At 33.3% G+C, this 18,988-nt stretch overlaps 1 protein-coding gene across 1 annotated transcript; it reads left to right on the top strand.

The window, feature by feature from the left end:
* Positions 1–218: 218 nt before the first annotated feature.
* LOC101222541 (vacuolar sorting protein 18) lies at positions 219–14,463 on the top strand. Its single transcript, XM_004136758.3, has 23 exons — positions 219–597; positions 1,169–1,381; positions 1,482–1,621; positions 2,041–2,136; positions 3,491–3,558; positions 3,668–3,769; positions 4,169–4,313; positions 4,634–4,777; positions 4,856–4,975; positions 5,113–5,169; positions 5,388–5,447; positions 6,193–6,300; positions 6,612–6,754; positions 6,925–7,003; positions 8,474–8,536; positions 8,633–8,763; positions 9,307–9,412; positions 9,933–10,121; positions 10,953–11,180; positions 12,219–12,374; positions 12,793–12,954; positions 13,260–13,382; positions 13,928–14,463. Exons 1-23 carry the CDS (start codon positions 435–437, stop codon positions 14,099–14,101), a joined length of 2,970 nt encoding a protein of 989 aa, XP_004136806.1. The 5' UTR covers positions 219–434; the 3' UTR covers positions 14,102–14,463.
* The last annotated feature ends 4,525 nt before the right edge of the window (positions 14,464–18,988 follow it).

Below are 18,988 nucleotides of genomic sequence, written 5' to 3'. Positions count from 1 at the left end.
TGTAGAGTGTGATAGCAATTAAATTCATAACCTTTTAAGCATTTAAAAACATTCATATTGATTATTTATTATTGATTATTTATTATTTACCTGGATTGTTTTCAAATATAGCAAAATAAATAAAATTATTTATAAATATAACGAGATTAGATTGCGTTACACTAATACGTGTCTACGGTCATTTAAAATAATTTTTTCATTCTAAGTTAGAAACCAAAGCGAACCGTTCAGTTGGCATATCTGTTGGTGTTGGCTGTTGCAAATTGCAGTAATACGGTGCGTTTCCAGAACTTCTCGAAGAGCAAACTGTAGATATGATCAAACGGTGCAAATTCCCTCTACGATCGCCGACGAACGGCTCCTTGGAGTAAAATTTCCCGGCAATTTTCCTAGGTCTCTCTGATTCCACACTTGAACTCTCTCAGTTTTCCGAAATGGAACAAGGTAGGCCGGCTTTCACCGTCGATCTTCTGGAAAGGTATGCGGCCAAAGGCAGGGGAGTAATCAGCTGCATGGCTGCTGGGAACGATGTCATTATGTTAGGCACCAGCAAAGGTTGGGTCACCCGCTATGACTTTGGAGTCGGAGATTCGATCGGTATGATTCTTCATCTAATTACTTCTATGCGATCTAATCTAATTACATTTTTTTTTCACAATCACGAAAATGTTTTCCTCCATCGTTTATGTTCTTGTCTCCAATTATCATTTTGCCTGAAGGAGAATGTTGGCTAGTAGAATGGATGTGGAGAAAGAGCTGCAAACTCAATGAATTCCTATTAAGTTATTCATTTAGCTGACTCAATCGAAAATTTTATTTTTCTATTTCGAGGGTGGTACAGGGGTTTAAAAATTGAAACTAGCTTTTCAGCTCCAATTAATACTTGAGCTTCAGTGAAATTGGTTTCCTGTAATCTCATCTCGATTTTGTCATGGTTCATTTGCTAAGAATGTTGGGTGGGTGGAGCTTACATCTCACTTCTTCATTGTCTTTTTACTTCAAATGTGTAAATATATTTCAAATATTTGATCAGTAACTCTATTGTATCAGAATCATGCTTTGTTTGTTCTTTCTTTCAATTTACTTTTATCTGACCACTACTTTATTGTATGAATATTTCAGTATAACTTGAAATAAGATTGCAAAACACTAATGTTTGGAAATACAGACTTTGATCTTTCTGTGGGTCGGCCTGGAGATCAATCAATCCACAGAGTATTTGTTGATCCAGGAGGTAGTCATTGTATCACGACAATTGTTGGTACTGGTGGCGCCGATACTTTTTATATGCACGCCAAGTGGTCAAAACCTCGACTTTTAGCCAGATTGAAAGGTCTTGTTGTAAATACTGTTGCCTGGAATAGGCAACATATAACTGAAGGTTTGCTTTCAAATTCTTATTTTGTTTACTGGTTGACATTTGCATTATAGTTGACTCTAATTTATTTACTGCTGTGACTGCACGCCACTTTTAAGAGCAGCTTCTACAAAGGAGGTCATTCTTGGTACTGACAATGGACAACTATTTGAACTTGCGGTGGATGAAAAGGAAAAAAAGGAAAAGTATGTAAAGTTTCTTTTTGAGTTAGCAGAACTTCCGGAAGCTTTTATGGACTTGCAGGTACTTCATGCCCATTTGTTTCTATCTTTCCATATTTTAGTTTTCAATCTTCGTTCTTTCTACCTACTTGACTTCCTTATATGATTAGTTAAAATTTAATTGAGTATCAGAACATTATAATATTTCTGCTCGGATGAGCACACTATCATTTTTTGCTGGAAATTTCATAATTTTTCTCCATTAGGCATTACGAGTAATTAGCTGACTCTTCTATGAGCTTGACTTCTAATAACTTTGAAAACTGTCAAAAGTGTTAGATCAAGGTTGAAAAAATTACTGCCCCTATTAATTTATTGTATTTTTAATTCCTTTCCTCTTTCTTAGTCTACAATTGATTTTGTCATCATGGTTGTTAGCACACAGTTGTCAGTTCACAACTTCAATTCTGTCATTGCTCACTTGGCTTGCTTTTCATGCAGATGGAAACAACTAGCATACTAAATGGAATGAGATATTATGTAATGGCCGTTACTCCAACGCGACTGTACTCTTTTACCGGAACAGGATCGTTGGAGGTAATTTAATTTTTAATCCCTGATTTGTTCAAAATTTTTAAATTTTGTGGTGTTAGATTCTCATCCTGGCCTTTGGAAGCATTTATTGTACAAATGAGTCAACTTGAGCCATTCCTATGATATAAGAAGGCTAAGGGTTAATTGGGTAACTAGGTAATATTCTAGGTTAATTCCCTTTTTACCCCCACTTGTAATAGACCTCTATAAATAGGAGTCTTCTCCTCTTGTATGAAGCACATTATTCATTCTAATAAAAAAATCCAGAATCTTGGTTCTTGGAGGATTTCTCCTTGAGGTTACTTAGGCTAAATCATCCTACCATGCTATTTATGTTGTCTTCATTTGCAGTGACACCCATTTTATGTTTTTATTAAGTAAGATCAAGATGAACTTAGCTCCAAACTGCTTTTTTCTAGGCACAAATGTTTGTAAAATGTAATATGGGTCCTAAAACAAATTTGCAGAGTAACAAGTATTTTCTGTAACGGTAGCATATCAGTGCTAATTAATGGATACCAAATAAAAATAAAATCAATGCATAATCATTTGTTAGCCAAGACCTTTTGTCATAACTTGAGTGCCTACTCAACTTAATGCTAGGTTTAGAAGTTTGTGCGTCTTTCTTTTTTCCATTCTTCTGTAAAATTAAAATACATGTTTGGGCTTCTTATGTTATCATTTTAAGTCTTGTAGTTCTCATAGTTGCTCAAGTGACGAACTTATCTTCTATTTATATCGATCATGTAATTTTGATTGAAATTGTATGTATGGTGCATTATTTTCTTATTTTACTGTTATCCCTCCTTGGAGCACCCTGTTCTCAAATTTTCTTGATTCACAATTCATTTACATATTATATAAGAGAAAAATTTAGGGCTAGATAAGCTAGGAAAGAAATGTTTTTAAGTGATATCTAACTATGAGTTCAAGTATTGTGTGTTCAATGTGAATAAACATAAATTTAGTCAATCTAATGTTTTGAAGGCCAGAAATTTAGATTATGCTGTGTAATCACAAAGATGGCTTCTTTTTCTCTTTGTTTTACCCCCCATGGTATTAGTAGGGTTAGATATAGGGTCAACCTACAGGAGCATGGAAATATGCAGTCTGTTTTAGGGTTTCTTATTTGTCAATTACTTCCTACGGGTCTCCTATATCTTTGACATTCCTGCCTCTTCCAGCAATTGTCAGTTCCCAGATAGTTATACTTTGAGTTTCTACAGAAGTTATTTGAATGTCCATTTTCCTTTCCTGGGCAATCTAGCTCTACCAAGTAAATTAGTTTCATTCTACTATAAGTGATCTATATTGCATTCTGGTTAACAATGTTGTTTCTTTATATTTATGTATCCAGACTGTCTTCTCTACTTATTTGGAGCGTGCAGTGCATTTCATGGAACTTCCTGGTGAAATACCCAATAGGCAAGTGGCATTTGGAATCTTTTGTTCTTGGCTTGTTTTACCTCTAATAATTGGTAATCCATGCTGTTAAAATTGATTAACAATACTGTTATAAATTTAATCATTACAGTGAACTGCATTTCTACATAAAGCAAAGAAGAGCAATACATTTTGCATGGCTTTCTGGAGCTGGCATTTATCATGGAGAGTTAAATTTTGGGTCACAACGTAGGTAAGAGTTGGTATATTCTTATTTTATATTTGAGGGTTTTAAAACTACACATTACTGGTCAGTTCCATAGATATTGATATTTTATGAGTTTCCTAATTAAAATGCAATATTTCTTAATTCCAAATGACATTTTTCAAGAGGAAGAAAAAAATTCAACTGGTGTAGCAAGTTTAAGTTATATGAAAATTAGATGAGCTGCATGGGACATACACTAGTTGATATTGTAAAATGGTTTTTTCTCTTATTAATGAGTATTTCTCAGTTTATTCTTTAAAAACTAGACCCCCCCCCCCCCCCCCCCCCCCCCCCCCAATGGCCTTAATGTATCAGCTTGGCTCTGAACGATATAATTTATGACATTCTTTCGTTAATAAGCCTTTCATGATGACTTTCATGCAGTTTATCTAACGGAGACGAAAATTTTGTTGAAAATAAGGCTCTTTTGGATTATTCAAAGTTGACTGAAAATTCTGGAACTGTTAAACCAAGTTCCATGGCAGTGTCGGAATTTCATTTCTTGCTTCTAATCGGTAACAAGGTTAAGGTGCGTTGATTGAGAAACTCAAGTTAACTCCTTTGCTTATTTTCTTTTACTTATTTATTCATTGTATGAATCTCCGGTTTTAACTTGTACCACATGCAATCTTTCAAAATATTTTTAGAACTCTGTTAGAAAACCTTGGTTTTCATATTTGTTGTTTAATAAGTTGGTATGTATGGGAATTCATGTCCTTGAAATTTAGTTGGTGTTTTCTTGACTTTCTCACAAGGTTTCCTACCTGATACATTTTTCAGTATCTCTTTTATTTATAAATTATCTTGTTCTAGCTTTGAAATTCATCTTAAATTATTAATTATTTCTAGGTTGTAAATAGAATTAGTGAGCAAATCATTGAGGAACTCCAGTTTGATCAGACATCAGAGGCAATCACAAGGGGCATCCTTGGATTATGTAGTGATGCGACTGCAGGTTTATTTTATGCTTATGACCAAAACTCCATTTTTCAGGCATGTCTTCCACTTCTTTCTTTTCTCTGGGTTTCATTCCACCTTGCAATGATAATAGAATTTGTTCCTTTAAAATAGGTATCTGTTAACGATGAAGGCAGAGATATGTGGAAGGTTTATCTGGACATGAAAGAGTACACTGCAGCACTAGCCAACTGCCGTGATTCTCTTCAGAGAGATCAGGTCTATCTGGCTCAGGTACTGACTGGCTAGTTTGTGTGCATTCTGAAAGCTGTTTTTTTATTCTTTCATTTTTCATTTCTAGTTTCTTATCATAGAATTGTAAAATTTGAGAATGCTTCCAGTTTGGAGGTTGATTTGTTTCTATGATGCAGGCTGAAGATGCATTAGCATCGAGGGATTATCTCAGAGCAGCATCTTTCTATGCTAAAGTGAAAGCTCTCTCTTACACTATTTAGCTTGCCTTTTTTCTTATTGCTACGCCAAGTGATTTGCTTAATACCAAACTGATCATTAGAAATGTTTGTCATATTAATTGAGTTTCTGCAACATACTATTGGGGATTTTTTTTCTTGATTAATAGCTTATTTGGCTTTCACGTAGCTTTATGTTGCTTTTATGTTGCTGCTAAGACATAATTTGTGTGCAGATCAACTACATATTATCCTTTGAGGAGATCACTCTGAAATTTATAAGTGCAAGTGAACAAGTAAGAAAAACTATTTTCACTTAATCTTTGCAGCTTAATAACTGTGCATGGTAACTTAATGAGTTGTACGCATCATCTTAGTTTGTCAGTTGGACAAACATACACGTGTTCTATTGTGCAGTCTGTGTGACCACCCATTGGCCATCACATATTAGTATAAGAGGAAGGACAAGAGTGTAACTGTGGGAGAGGGTTAGTTGTGCATGGGACTTGGGAGTGAGGAACATAAAATACACGTGTTTGGCAAGAATGTTGTAAGGAGAGGGGACCATGAGTATGGTTAGGAGTAGTTTGGGTAAGGAAGGAGTAGTATAAGTAGTGGAGGTCAGTATTTTCATTTCTCTTCAGCTTGGAATTAAGTCTCTCATAGTGAGAGTTGTAGCCTTGTTTTTTTTTCTTAGCTGTAAATTTAATATTTGTTTCTGTCTGCATATTGTTTCTAACTGGTAACATCTTTGATGAATTTGCCATATTGTCGAAGACTTAAAGTTAATCTGGTTACTTTGTGGGGAGGCACAATGCTTATAGATTGTTTTTCTTAGCTGTCACCGTACAAATATAAATGTAGTTAATGTAGTTATAACCACATTTAAGTAAATCCTAGGTATACTCTCATGGTTGTTCTAAAACATTCATCCCAAACCTACACTCAGATTGGATTTCCTTGCATGAGCTTTGTATATTGACTTAGTTTTGATTCTTTTGCATCGTACATCATATCTATTTTCTGATGTCTCATTTGCAGGATGCTTTGAGAACTTTTCTATTGCGAAAGCTTGATAATCTTACCAAGGATGATAAGTGCCAAATAACAATGATTTCCACGTGGGCAACTGAGTTGTATTTGGACAAGGTTCTTGCTCGTGTCCTAGACACAAGACTCCTGATAGAAAATAGTGACACTAATTCAATTAGGAAATTTTTTCCATTAAATTTTGGGACTCTCAAAATTGCAACAAAGGAAAATTCGTATGTTTACTACACAATATAAACGACAATCTTGTCACTTTTATCTGATACAAACTTTTTTACTTCAATTTTCATCTGATGGAATAATGTTGGTGGACAAACAGTTAAAAGGAAATTGTTGTAGTATTTATTCCATGCTAAGATGAATTCTCTTTTTCCAGGTTTCAATTGTTTCTCTTTGTTCTTTGATCTTAGATAAACCGTCTACTCTTGGATGATGACACTGCATTTGATGGGCATAGTACGGAGTACCAATCAATCATCCAAGAATTTCGTGCTTTTCTTAGTGATTCCAAAGATGTATTGGATGAAGTTACTACAATGAAACTCTTAGAAAGGTACTCAGTCATGTTATCTGCTGAAAATTATTGTTATATGGATGTATTCATCTTCTGGTTAGAAAGTAAAATGGACAAATGGTGGTTTCAGACGTAATTGTTATCAAAACTCTCTTTCTATAGTTTTTCGTTGAATAATTTTTAATTGTCTACAAGATGATATCTTGCAGTTATGGTCGGGTTGAGGAATTAGTGTTTTTTGCCGGTCTAAAGGAGCAGTATGAAATTGTCGTCCACCATTACATCCAGGTGCCTTATTTACCACAAATATGAAATTTCTAATGAAATGTTATGATTCTTCTCATCCTTCATTGTATATATTGTCCATCCTCTTGGTATTTTCTTTTATGAAGAAGATAAAACAACATAAAATCCAAGGCGATGTTGGTCCATTGCTTGAAAAAGCAGAATCATACAAAACAAACCTAATCTAGGTTTTATTGAACAATACTTGCGATTCAGAAATTCTTCTTGAAGAGCCTTCTAAATAATTAGAGGCACTAAATTGTACTATTCGAAAAAATTCTTCGAAAAGCCTGTACCTGTTTCTGAGAATTATGTTGTTGTTCCTTCATTTTACTTCATTTTTTGGTAAAAGAAACATTTCATTGATAAACGAAATCAAGGGAAAACTTCAAACATCAAAGAAGATTATAATTATAGAAATGAGCACCATTACTGACGAGAAAAGATAAAGTAAAGTGAGTGCAAAGGGTGCTTTGTTTTATGCAAAGAGAAGGTATTAGGCAAAACCAATTCCATGAATTGAGTAAAGAGGGAAAAAAATCACTAAAAAGTCTCCCTTATTTTACAATGCCACCACAATAGAGCTCATGAAGCATTAGCCACAAATTCTTGCTTTCCCATTCAACTTCTGGCTAGGGAACTTTATGAAGCCAAGTTCTAGTATCTTTAGCAATATACCAAAGGAAACAAAAACTTCACGGAGTTAATTGAATCCCTTTGTAGCCCATTGGCTGTGAATAAATGGTGGTCAGTGGATTCTTCTTTGGATACGATAAACAACCAAGAAACAGCAGGAAATAAAGACAGGAAGGGATTGAACCCTATTTCAGGTATTGAAACTTTTGTCAGCCAATAACAAATGAAGACCAATCAAGTTATTGAAAAAGGAAGAACTTGGTCTTCTCAGGGTTCTTACCTCCCCAAATCTGTTCAGCATGGGAGCAATCTGACCTGCTTTCTCTATTGTTGAACTTGAAAGTGGCAGATAAGTAAAGAGGCAGATATTTAGAAACTTGAAAAGTTTTTTTTTTCTCATAAAGATATAGGTGAACATTTTCCATCTTTTATATGAAGAACAACCATTCTTCTTAGTCATTTAAACTGCTTCATTTCAACACTCCCTAAAAACTATCTTCAGCATTGGAAATAGAAAAAATGCTTTGAAGAAGCTGGCTTAGAGGAGAAGGATCCTGTCAGGCAAGCATTGGTCCAAAATTTAAGCCTCTCCCCCAATTACCAGTCTTAAGAAGATGACTTGTTCAAAGAAATCTGTAGTTTCTTCATGAAATATCAACCCACAACACTATAATTTTTACTGGTGAAGTTTTTTTTACCTTGCAGGGTTATTGACTCATATTTACATTTTCATTTCTCTAAATAATCTTTTACAGTTACCGTAATTCTTAGATCTTTTAATATCGCATTATATTCACATTAGTCCATGCTTACGTTTTCCTTGGCTTTTTGATGTAGCAAGGAGAAGCAAAAAAAGCATTGGAAGTGCTTCAGAAACCTGGAGTACCTGCTGAACTTCAGGTATTAGTTAAGTTTAAATCAGCGTGCTGCATTATTTATTTATTATTTCATCTCTATATTAATTGAAACCAAAGTATGGAACTTTATATTCTGCAGTACAAGTTTGCTCCAGAGCTCATCATGCTTGATGCATATGAAACAGTCGAGTCATGGATGATCACAAACAACCTCAACCCAAGGAAGTTGATTCCTGCGATGATGCGTTACTCAGGGGAACCTCATGCAAAGTAATTTGAATTTATCATCAACTTTCAGTTAATTAACATTTAACATGCTACCCTGCTTTCAAAGTTAAAATTATGATAGGGCAATTACAACATTTCTATGTGCTCGCACTTAATGTGTTTTATGTTTTAGTATTTGTTGTAGGAATAACCAGATCATTAGTTTTTAAGATTATTACTTCTGGTTTTTTAAAGATCTTGTAACCATAGTCTTTGAAGTTCTTTAGCTACCGTTGGGTAACTTCAAGTTGTTAAGGTCTTGCATTTAAACTAAACCTTTCAAATATTTCAATGCAATTTTGACGCTTTATTCAAGACTGTTGTCTCCTAAACTTTTTTCTTTGCAAAGATATTGGATTAATGCATGGGGTGGGAGTTTTCCCTCCTTATTTCTACTCCTTTGTTTTTTTTTTTTTTTTTGAAGAAAATAAGCGACACTTTAGGAGCTTAGAGTAACTTTTAATATTTAGCTTGGTAGAATCAATGGAAAATTTATAATTGACCAAGCCAACTGCCAATCACATGTTTGTTTTATACTACTTTCAGGAATGAAACTCATGAAGTCATCAAATATTTGGAATACTGTGTTCATCGATTACATAATGAGGATCCGGGAGTTCACAACTTGCTGCTGTCTTTGTATGCCAAGCAGGTTGATTTTGCATATCAGAGTAGAAATTGAACTAGGGATTTTCTTTTTCATGCTAGTAGCTTGTTTAGAAAGAGTTATACTCCATGGGGTTTCTTTATTTAAATTATGAACTCCGTACAAACATGCAATTAAATTGATGTTTTGCACTTTCAGTTTAAAGGAATAGCTGACAGCAAAGTTCGGAGTGACCAAAATTACAAGACCTGTGTAGGTCTATAGGAGAACTATTTATAAACAATGTGACTTTTATTCAAGAAACTTGCAACTGGCTAATTTTTATTTAGAGGCTTGAAATTCTGTGATTAATTTAAAGTACTAGTTATTCAATAAGAAACAACAAGTTTCATTGATAATATGAAATGTAACAAAGGAGACAACAAGAGATAGCAGAAACAGCTAATTATTTTACTTCTGATTTTTACTTTTGCATGTATTTGTAATTTTTATTTTACTATTTCTATAGAACATGTAGGAAATTTATACACAAATTCACTTGTTGGCATTCTATTTATTATAATAGGAAGACGACAGTGCACTTTTACGATTCCTGCAATGCAAGTTTGGAAAAGGGCAGGAAAATGGCCCGGAGTTCTTCTATGATCCAAAATATGCTTTGCGTCTTTGTCTCAAGGAAAAGCGAATGCGAGCCTGTGTTCATATATACAGCATGATGGCCATGCATGAAGAAGCAGTTGCTCTTGCCCTACAGGTCATATTCACTGTGAAGTTCTATTAATCCGTTCTGCTTGTTTTCTTATCTGTATCCTGGCACATAAGCTATTATTAATTTATTTGTGAATATAATTTATGTTTAAAAAATTGGTTAAACTGCAATTTTAGTCCCTATTGTTTGGAGAAAATTAGAGTTTAGCCTATAGTTTCATAAAATCTCATGTATAGTTCTTATGATTTGATAACCTTCACAGTAGTCCCTACGAACAAGACTAACTTTTATGATTTTATCAAACCAGAAGAACTAAATTCTAGATATAAATCATAAAAACTAAATTCTATCCGTTTAAAATCGTAGGGACCAAATTTATAATTTAACCTAAAAATTTGTATAATTATTATTTTATATTATTATACAATTTATAATACATTACATGTACATACTATATTAAAAAATTGAGTTGAGTTTATAACATGACATATTGTATTTCTTAATGTTTTTATATGTATTTAACATAATTCTGCCTTTTAGAATGTAAACTCAAATTTTGGATACAATAAAAATGTTAAGAAGCTGTTTCAGAATTTGCACTACTTGGATCACATAATCTAAAGTGCAAATTCTGAAAATAGATTCTAAAACAGAATCTGGATTTTCTGCCAAATGCATATCTGCTGAACTCAGTGAATGTGAAAACATAAAATAGAATTCGAAAAATAGAATTCGAAAAATAGAATTTGAATTCTCTACCAAACAGACCCTTAGTTTCCCTTTTAGAAGGTTTACATGTTATTGATCAACTTCTTATGAAGTCGTACCTCTACATGCATATTAAAGCACATTTCATTTGATACTTTGGTGCATTAGGTTGATACCGAGCTTGCTATGGCTGAAGCTGACAAGGTCGAGGATGATGAGGACTTAAGAAAGAAGCTTTGGCTCATGATCGCCAAGCATGTTATTGAACTGGAAAAAGGAACTAAAAGGGAGAACATAAGAAAGGCTATAGCTTTTCTAAAGGAAACTGACGGTCTACTAAAGATTGAGGATATTTTACCCTTTTTTCCAGACTTTGCTCTAATTGATGACTTTAAGGTGATTTTTTATGTTTAACAAACTCCTCGCTCAAGCTTTAGGGATCATGTTGATTTCTTTTTTCTCTTTCTCGACCTTTGCTACTATCTTAAAAATAAATTTTCATTTGATATAGAAGGCTAGGAATGCCAATTAGTTAGTTTTTGTTTGGAGTACTATAAATTTAGGGAGTGGGAGTGGGGACGAGGAACTTGACCTTGGCTCGTATAGAGGCTTCTAGTTTTCTGTAAGAACAAATGTACTCCATGATCCATCTTCTAGTCAATTCTCACTTTGATCCTTAAATCTTTTGAAGTTGTCAGTTTTACCCTTGATGTATCAAACATTCTCCAGTTGGTCTTTTAAAACATTGTTCAAATTTGTTAACATGTAGCTAATGTGTCAATAAATTATTCTGTCGTTAACATTTTTGGACTTGCAGGTGTACCACATGCCATGCCCTTTGGCAAACAGAAAATTTTTAATTGGTGGGACAACTTTTGCTGCTAGGCTGAGTTGAGTTTCATATTTTTAGTGGTATTACATCATTAGAAGGGAAAGTTCATTAGTTTTAATCTTTTAGCCTGGAGTACTATAAATTGTAAGAGGGATGGAAGAGTAGGGAGTTAACATTGAGGAGTTTCTCGATTTTATACAATTTAGAATCCCGCTGCTGGAGCTGTTTCCAATTTCAGAATAGTTTTTTCTGTTTGATTGCGTCTTTTTGTTATTAGTGCAAAGGTGGTTATGGGGTTTGGTTATAAATGGAGGGATGGTAAGTGAGTTAGGCTTTGGAGAGATTTAAGAGGGGTTGCAAGCACCTTGTATTACTTGTTTGTTTTTTCTATTGTATTTCTTCTTGATATGCAATATTTTAGTTTCCTGTACTTTTTTATTGTATTGGAGGGTATATCAAATTGAACAAACCCTATATTTCTTTTTAACTTGGTGACCATGCATAATATTTAGTTACTGTTGGCCTAAAATCTCTACTTGTATCTTCGGGGTTTCAATATTACCTCTATTAGCCACTTAACAATTCTTGAAATATCTTTGTAGGAAGCAATTTGCACATCATTAGAAGATTACAACAAGCAAATTGATCAGCTGAAACAGGAGATGAATGATGCAACTCATGGTGCTGACAATATTAGGAAAGATATCAATGCTCTTGCTCAAAGATACGCTGTAATTGATAGAGATGAAGATTGTGGGGTATTGATCGTTCTGGTGCTAACCCGCCATTCTTTTAGTTATCAATATGCAGTTGCCAGGCATACAACATAGCTACAACTTCCTAGTTTTAAAACTCGCCACTTCTTTAGCTTAAAACGGGCATAAAATTTTATTCAGGATTATGAGTTCGGAGTGTACAAGAATTACCTACTTTCTGGTTGGGCTTATCTTGGACGTATTCTATACATTTGTATAGCCAAAGTTTTAAAATTCAGTATTTGATATTTTTAAAACCTTAATGAAGTGTATGGTGATGGTGTCTTTGTGGGTTCATGTGAAGTAATTAATTTCATAGTCATAATGAAGTCCACCATTTTCCATCTCTATTTGATGTTGGTAGTTTAGAACGCTTCATTTCTTCATTTAATTCATAATGCCTACATTTGTATTTCACCAGGTATGTAAGCGTAAAATATTAACTGTGGGAAGAGACCTCTGGATGACTTCAAGTTACACATCAGTAGCACATATGGCCCCATTCTATGTCTTTCCATGCGGGCATGGATTTCATGCTCAATGTTTGATCGCTCATGTTACACGTTGTACGGATGAAGCTCAAGTAAGTCTGCAATGTAAATTTATCAGGGATTCTAACTACTTGAACGATCTAAGTTGTGGTGGATTTTTTATTTTGTATAATATTGGTTATTCTCTTATTTCTCTCAGAAAAAAAATGATCACTCTTTTGCCTAGAATAGTGATGGCATCATTTCATGAAGCTGTCTGTTATTGGGTGCATATAGGAAGTTTGGTTTCCTTATCATTGTGATAATTGCTTGGTTCATGGTCGTGAGTGGGGTTTGGGATCTAAATTCCATAGGGAAACATGATAATTGCAGCTAACGTTTAGAATTGACTTTGCAGGCAGAGTATATACTGGATCTGCAAAAACAAATTACTCTATTGGGTGGTGAGACAAGGAAGGACTCAAATGGAAGCTTTGCTGAAGATTCCATCTCTAGCATGACTATGACTCCTGCAGATAAGGTTATCTTTTGGCATTTCCAATAAACATTTTTGAATGTATGAGTGGGAATATATAGTTTGTGTCATTTACATATGGGTGCTACTTGATGATGCATATTGTTCTTCACCTTAGTGCCCTAGCTTAGAGTGGTTCTATTAGAATACTGAAAGAAAAAGAAAATAAATGGTCGATGACTCTTTGAAAAAAACCCACATTTCCCAAAAGTTTTTTCAGCCTCTCAGACCCACCTATGACTCCTTACCCCACGAAGAAACTCTCTACTTGCGTACTAAGTTGCTAACGAACCCAAATGCCAATGGGAAATTTTCCCTTCCCTTTAAACCCCCTCTCTGAGTTATGGAGATCACTATTCCCCTTTAATTTCCTCTTAATTTCCTCTTTTTGTAATTTATTGTTTAGTTTCCAGCACTATATTTCATATTAAAGGGTAAAGCATGCTGTTTTACTAGTTGGACACAAGCTTTAACCCAGCTTTTGCATGGCCTTTTGACTTGCATTTTATTATTTGTATCTAACTAACTTGTTAACGTCTAATTGTCGATAGCTCCGAACACAGTTGGATGATGCAATAGCCGGTGAATGCCCATTTTGTGGCGAGTTAATGATCCGTGAGATCTCTTTGCCTTTTATTTCATCAGAGGAAGCACAACAGGTTAGTTCATGGGAAATTAGACCACATAACCTTGGAGGACAGCGGAGCTTTTCTTTACCTGCATGATTTTTCTTTCTTTTCCTTTTTTCTTTTTAATCTTTCAGAGTGGACTTGGATTTCATATCCTTTGTGGTGTGTACATAAGCCTTACCAGGCGTTAAGTTATTAAACTTAACATTTTTCTATGTATTGATTGTATTGTAGCCTACTATTCATCTGTGAGTCTTCTAAGTGAAACAATTGAATCGGCTATTGTTAATGGGTTTAGTTTGAGATTGGAAAATTGAGTTTGTACTACCTCCGTGGGAATTTGTGAAAAAATGTGGTATATGGATTGTGCGAATCCAAATTTGTATTACCTTTTTCTCTTTTTGTGTTGTGTAAAACCTTCATTTAGTAGTTTATAATATAGAACGTGTGTTTCATTATTATAAATTATGTAATCTATAGAGTGAATTTGTTTATTAAACATAGCCTTGGCCCTTGGGTTGGATGTTACATAATTCCAGATCAATCTTCCGTCACAGATTTTTAGCAATTGAAGGCCAACTTTTGGCCACCTATTTCGAAGTGTCCACAAATTTATTCAAGACTTCTTCCTTCAATAATTATAATATCATATCATTGTGATACATGTGGAAGTTATTACATCGTATCAAAGAAGTATTAGGGTGTGTTTGGTCCACAAGGGAGTTAAAAATTAGGGGTTTCTCAAAGAGTTCGAAAAGTATTCAGAAGTGCTTGGTCCAATCAGGAGTTTGAAAACTCCATTACTTTGAACTCTTAGTCTGTGGATCATACTACTACCTTGTCAATTTCTTACTGTTTTAGAGTTTTAGAATTTTACAACCACAGATTACATATGATCCAGTGAGAAGTTGGTGTCATCATCATCGTTGGTTTCAATTAGATTTGGTTTTGGTTTAAACTTGAATTGTCCAAAAGATGAGTAAAGTTACAAGGCATGAACAATATTCATTTTGTTAAGAGATATTTAGGAGTTCATGATTGAAAGATGGATGAAGCTGTAGCTGTTTTAGCAGTAGCAAAGAGTTCACAAGTGAAAAGAATAATTTTGCATAGGAAATTCTTGGAAGCAAAGTATGAAGCTAATTCACATAACAAAATTATAAATTATCTGAAGTTTCAAATGAAATTTCCATCCCCCAGACAACTTGACTTCAAGAAAATAAAAGAAATTGAATCTCAAAAAGTTTGCTTGTTGCCATCTTGGTTACCATCTTCTCCAGCAGATCTCGGTGAAAAATCTTTTAAATATGAAGAGCTTCTAAACCCTAAAATTAGTTCAGATCCAAACAAATTTTCGATTTGATTCATCAAAAGGTAGTCAGTTAAACAGATCTGGGTTCTGGATTCAGTTCAGTTGAATTTAACCTCACTTAGTTGCACATAAACTTCAAATTAAGCAAAGAAAAACAGAATCGAGATTTATTATATTTCAAAGAAACCGATTCATTTCCCTTTTTCTTCTGTACAATTATCCCAAAGCTACATAGCGATTTTTCCAAATAATTTTCAAGGTTATTGATCAATCATCACTCAATCTTCATCGCGTCAATCCCATATCAAATACCTCGAATTCCATCTCGCTCGAGTAGCTCCAAATCTGATCGTCGATCAACGATCGCCGACCAGATCTCTCTACATGTCACCAAAAGTGACCTAGAAGCCAATCACCCTTGGCCCCAACAGTTCAAGTACATAACTCTCCGGAGAGAATCCTCCGATTGTGCTATCCTCTCGTCAACGTCACAGCTCCGCACACTTCCAGAGCCTTCCGATCCAACCAAACTGGACAGTGGACGGAGATCCGCCGAATTTTCGCCGGAAGACAAAAGTCTCCGACCTTGTCGAAGAGATTTAAGTCCAGACTTCCACTTGTGTCCGATCTCGGTATGGCCTTGAGCCACAGCCACACTGGCCGCCATTCCAACTCTGTTCAGGTAACTCATCTTCAACCTCAAACACTTAACACAAAGTTCTTTTTAAGATAAACTGAGTTAACTCACTCACACAACTCGTTCACCGTTATTGCGTTGATTGAAAAAACATAGAAACCCCCCATCTTATTTATAGACAGAGCCGGTTGGGTTCAATCTCTAAACCGGAAACATACTTGATTAACATAGCCGCCGGTTCCACGTCTGTTTAATTTAACGACGTTAACTAAGTAATAAGGATTAAATATTTAAATCCAAGAAAAGATAGGGACTACGTGTCAGTTATCCATACGATGTCAGATGACTAATCTATGAAGAACCAATGAGAAGGAGACATATTGGAAGGTGGGTCCTCCTAGTTTTAACTTAAATTATTTAACTCAATCCCCGAGGTGATTTTTAATTTGTAGTGAAGGGGACAGAGAGAGGAGGGTACGTGTCATATGTTATAATTCAAATGGTGGCCTTTTAGCTGACTCTACTTGGTATGTAAAAATTTCAAATTCCTAAAGGTTGTATGGACAATCTATACTACTTAGTATAGTATATTAATAAAGTAAAATTTTGAGAGAATTAGTAGAGAAATGATGAGTAGATAAAAGAATGGTTGTATGGAGTGGGTTTGGTGTTACCGTAGGATAGGATGAGAATTGATTTTGTTTTGTAAGTAAGGGTGTCACGTGACAAGGGATGGGCATCCCGTGCATATATGACACTTTTTTACTTTTCTTTTCTTTTCTTTTTGGTTATTGGATATTTCCACGTTTGTTCTAATTTGATGAATAGAGTGCACTTTATGGCACCTTGATCAAAACATGGGTTTTACATGGATTATTGTGAGCAACTAACTTATTCATCCAAAAACTAGTAACATACTTTCACAATTTAAAAATTGCAATAAAATCAATCTTATTATCATAGTTAGTGTATTTAAAAGATATAAAAAATTTCATACTCTTTTTTAAATCATACATACTAAATTTTAATTATATTTATCTAAATTATCGCTAATTTCAATCAAAAACAAAATTTGCACAATAAATTTACACAATAATAATAAATAATAAATTTTAATAAGGAACATTTTTAGAAGTAGCCAAACATTGAATCTATTTATAAAATATAGAAAAATTTTATGATACACAAAATTTCCCTTATTTGAATTTAAATTTTCTTTTTAATTAGCTTCATTTTTTTTTGTTATCTATAACAATTCTCCTCTAAAAAAACAATGCACAAAATTCACAAATTAGAAAAAAAGAATGAAAGACATGAGTAAAAATTTTGCTCTAATATAATATTTCTCTACTTTTTTTTCATTTTATGTCGTACCTATCTTTTAATTGTTTGTTCAATGAGATCTTTTTTAATAACAATGTTTGAGGTGAAAATTTTACTAGAGTATCTAAATTGTAATACCTTTTAAAATTTAAGGTTAGAATTATAATTTTCATATAAGTTTGAGGTGCATTCAATTAATTGAAATTCGAAAACTAAATTGATCCAAACTTTTATAAATTTTAGGTCAAAATTCATAGTTTTACAGATGCTTAAATAATGGAGATTTGGAGAGGGCTAATGTTTGTGGTATGTGGGGTATTAGATTATTTGTGTTCATTGTTTTACATTGACACTATGGTCCATATAAGGTTTGATAAATTCATGTTTGGTGTAGAGTTTTCAAAGATTACAACAAAACAAAATGTCAATGTTTTGTGGTGCACCTCTATTCTAATAAATGCTATGCTCTTATGACATTAAATAATAAAAAGAAAATTAATCAATAATCATCTTTCATTTATTTTAATAAATAACTTACATTATATGTTCAAAATCTCACTTAAAGTATAAAAAAAAACTGAATATCAATATAAATGTCGTTAAACTATTTATAACATATATCTTTAATCGTGAGATCATATATTAAACCTCCCCTTCTAAATTTTATAGTTTCATTACCTCAAACACACTTTTAGTGGTACATACAAATCATAATCTCTCACATTTGTTAGATTGGAAGAAAGAAAATAACAACTTCACCTTTTTTTAATTACTAAAAGAAACCATCCATTAAGCCAAATTATAAACAACAACAAATTTGGATTAAAGAAAAAAGCAGCATATGTTATAATTAAACTCCATGAAAGTGCACCAAAAGAAAAAGCAAAAGATAAAAGATGGAGACAATTTATTCAATAATAAACAATATTTTAAAAAAACTAAAATGTTATTGAATAATTATAAAATCAAAGAAAAAAGAAACCCTAATTGGCTTTCTTTTTCAATCCTTTAATTAATTACTTGTGGTGGGCTCAATCACATTTTTCTTCTCTTTTTCCAACATTACCAAAATGTGTCTCTTTCAAGTCCATTTCAATTGTGGCCCTCTCCCATAACACTTTAATCAAAGATAAGATCGATTTATCTTCTCAACTTAATTAATCTATAATATAATTAATTAACCTTTCAAATCAAATCAATTAAATTTCCTATTAAAATATACACATGTAGTAGTTAGCCAGCTAGGTTAAACAATAGACTAATTATTCAAGTACATATATAGAGTTCATGAGGTGTCTTCTATTGAGATTGATGATCCCATTATTATTTAATTAAAATTAGGACACACATTGATGAATAATTATTAACTTTTAAGTCTTTAACTAAACATATTGAATTTTATCATTATTGTTAGTATTTTATGTTAGAGAATCTACGATCTCAAATCTTCATATACTCTCTACTTTTTACCTTTTTAAATAAACTTTTCTTCTTGATCTTATTATTATTTTTTAAGATTAGAACTTTGAAGATGGCAGACAAAAGATTATTACAAATATTTATTTCAATGTATTAGTGATATGTAATAAGAACCACAAAACTCCCCACTAATGGAAGATCGTTTTCAACATTATAAAATAGGATCCCAAAATCACTTTTATTTTATAGGTTCATAAACTATTCTTCATTAAGAAACTTTTGTGTCTTTGAT

This window comes from Cucumis sativus, chromosome 7 (assembly GCF_000004075.3).
Source record: "Cucumis sativus cultivar 9930 chromosome 7, Cucumber_9930_V3, whole genome shotgun sequence".
Taxonomy (NCBI): domain Eukaryota; kingdom Viridiplantae; phylum Streptophyta; class Magnoliopsida; order Cucurbitales; family Cucurbitaceae; genus Cucumis; species Cucumis sativus.
Note: the sequence above shows the minus strand (reverse complement) of the source record. Positions and strands in the feature narration are given on the sequence as shown.

Bases quoted from the DNA above. Each gene is read 5' to 3' on its own strand.
- LOC101222541 (XM_004136758.3), top strand. From the start codon at position 435: ATGGAACAAGGTAGGCCGGCTTTCACCGTCGATCTTCTGGAAAGGTAT. The intron at 4,314-4,633 runs GTGCGTTGATTG...AATTATTTCTAG, and splicing joins TAATCGGTAACAAGGTTAAG to GTTGTAAATAGAATTAGTGA. The intron at 12,375-12,792 runs GTATTGATCGTT...GTATTTCACCAG, and splicing joins ATAGAGATGAAGATTGTGGG to GTATGTAAGCGTAAAATATT.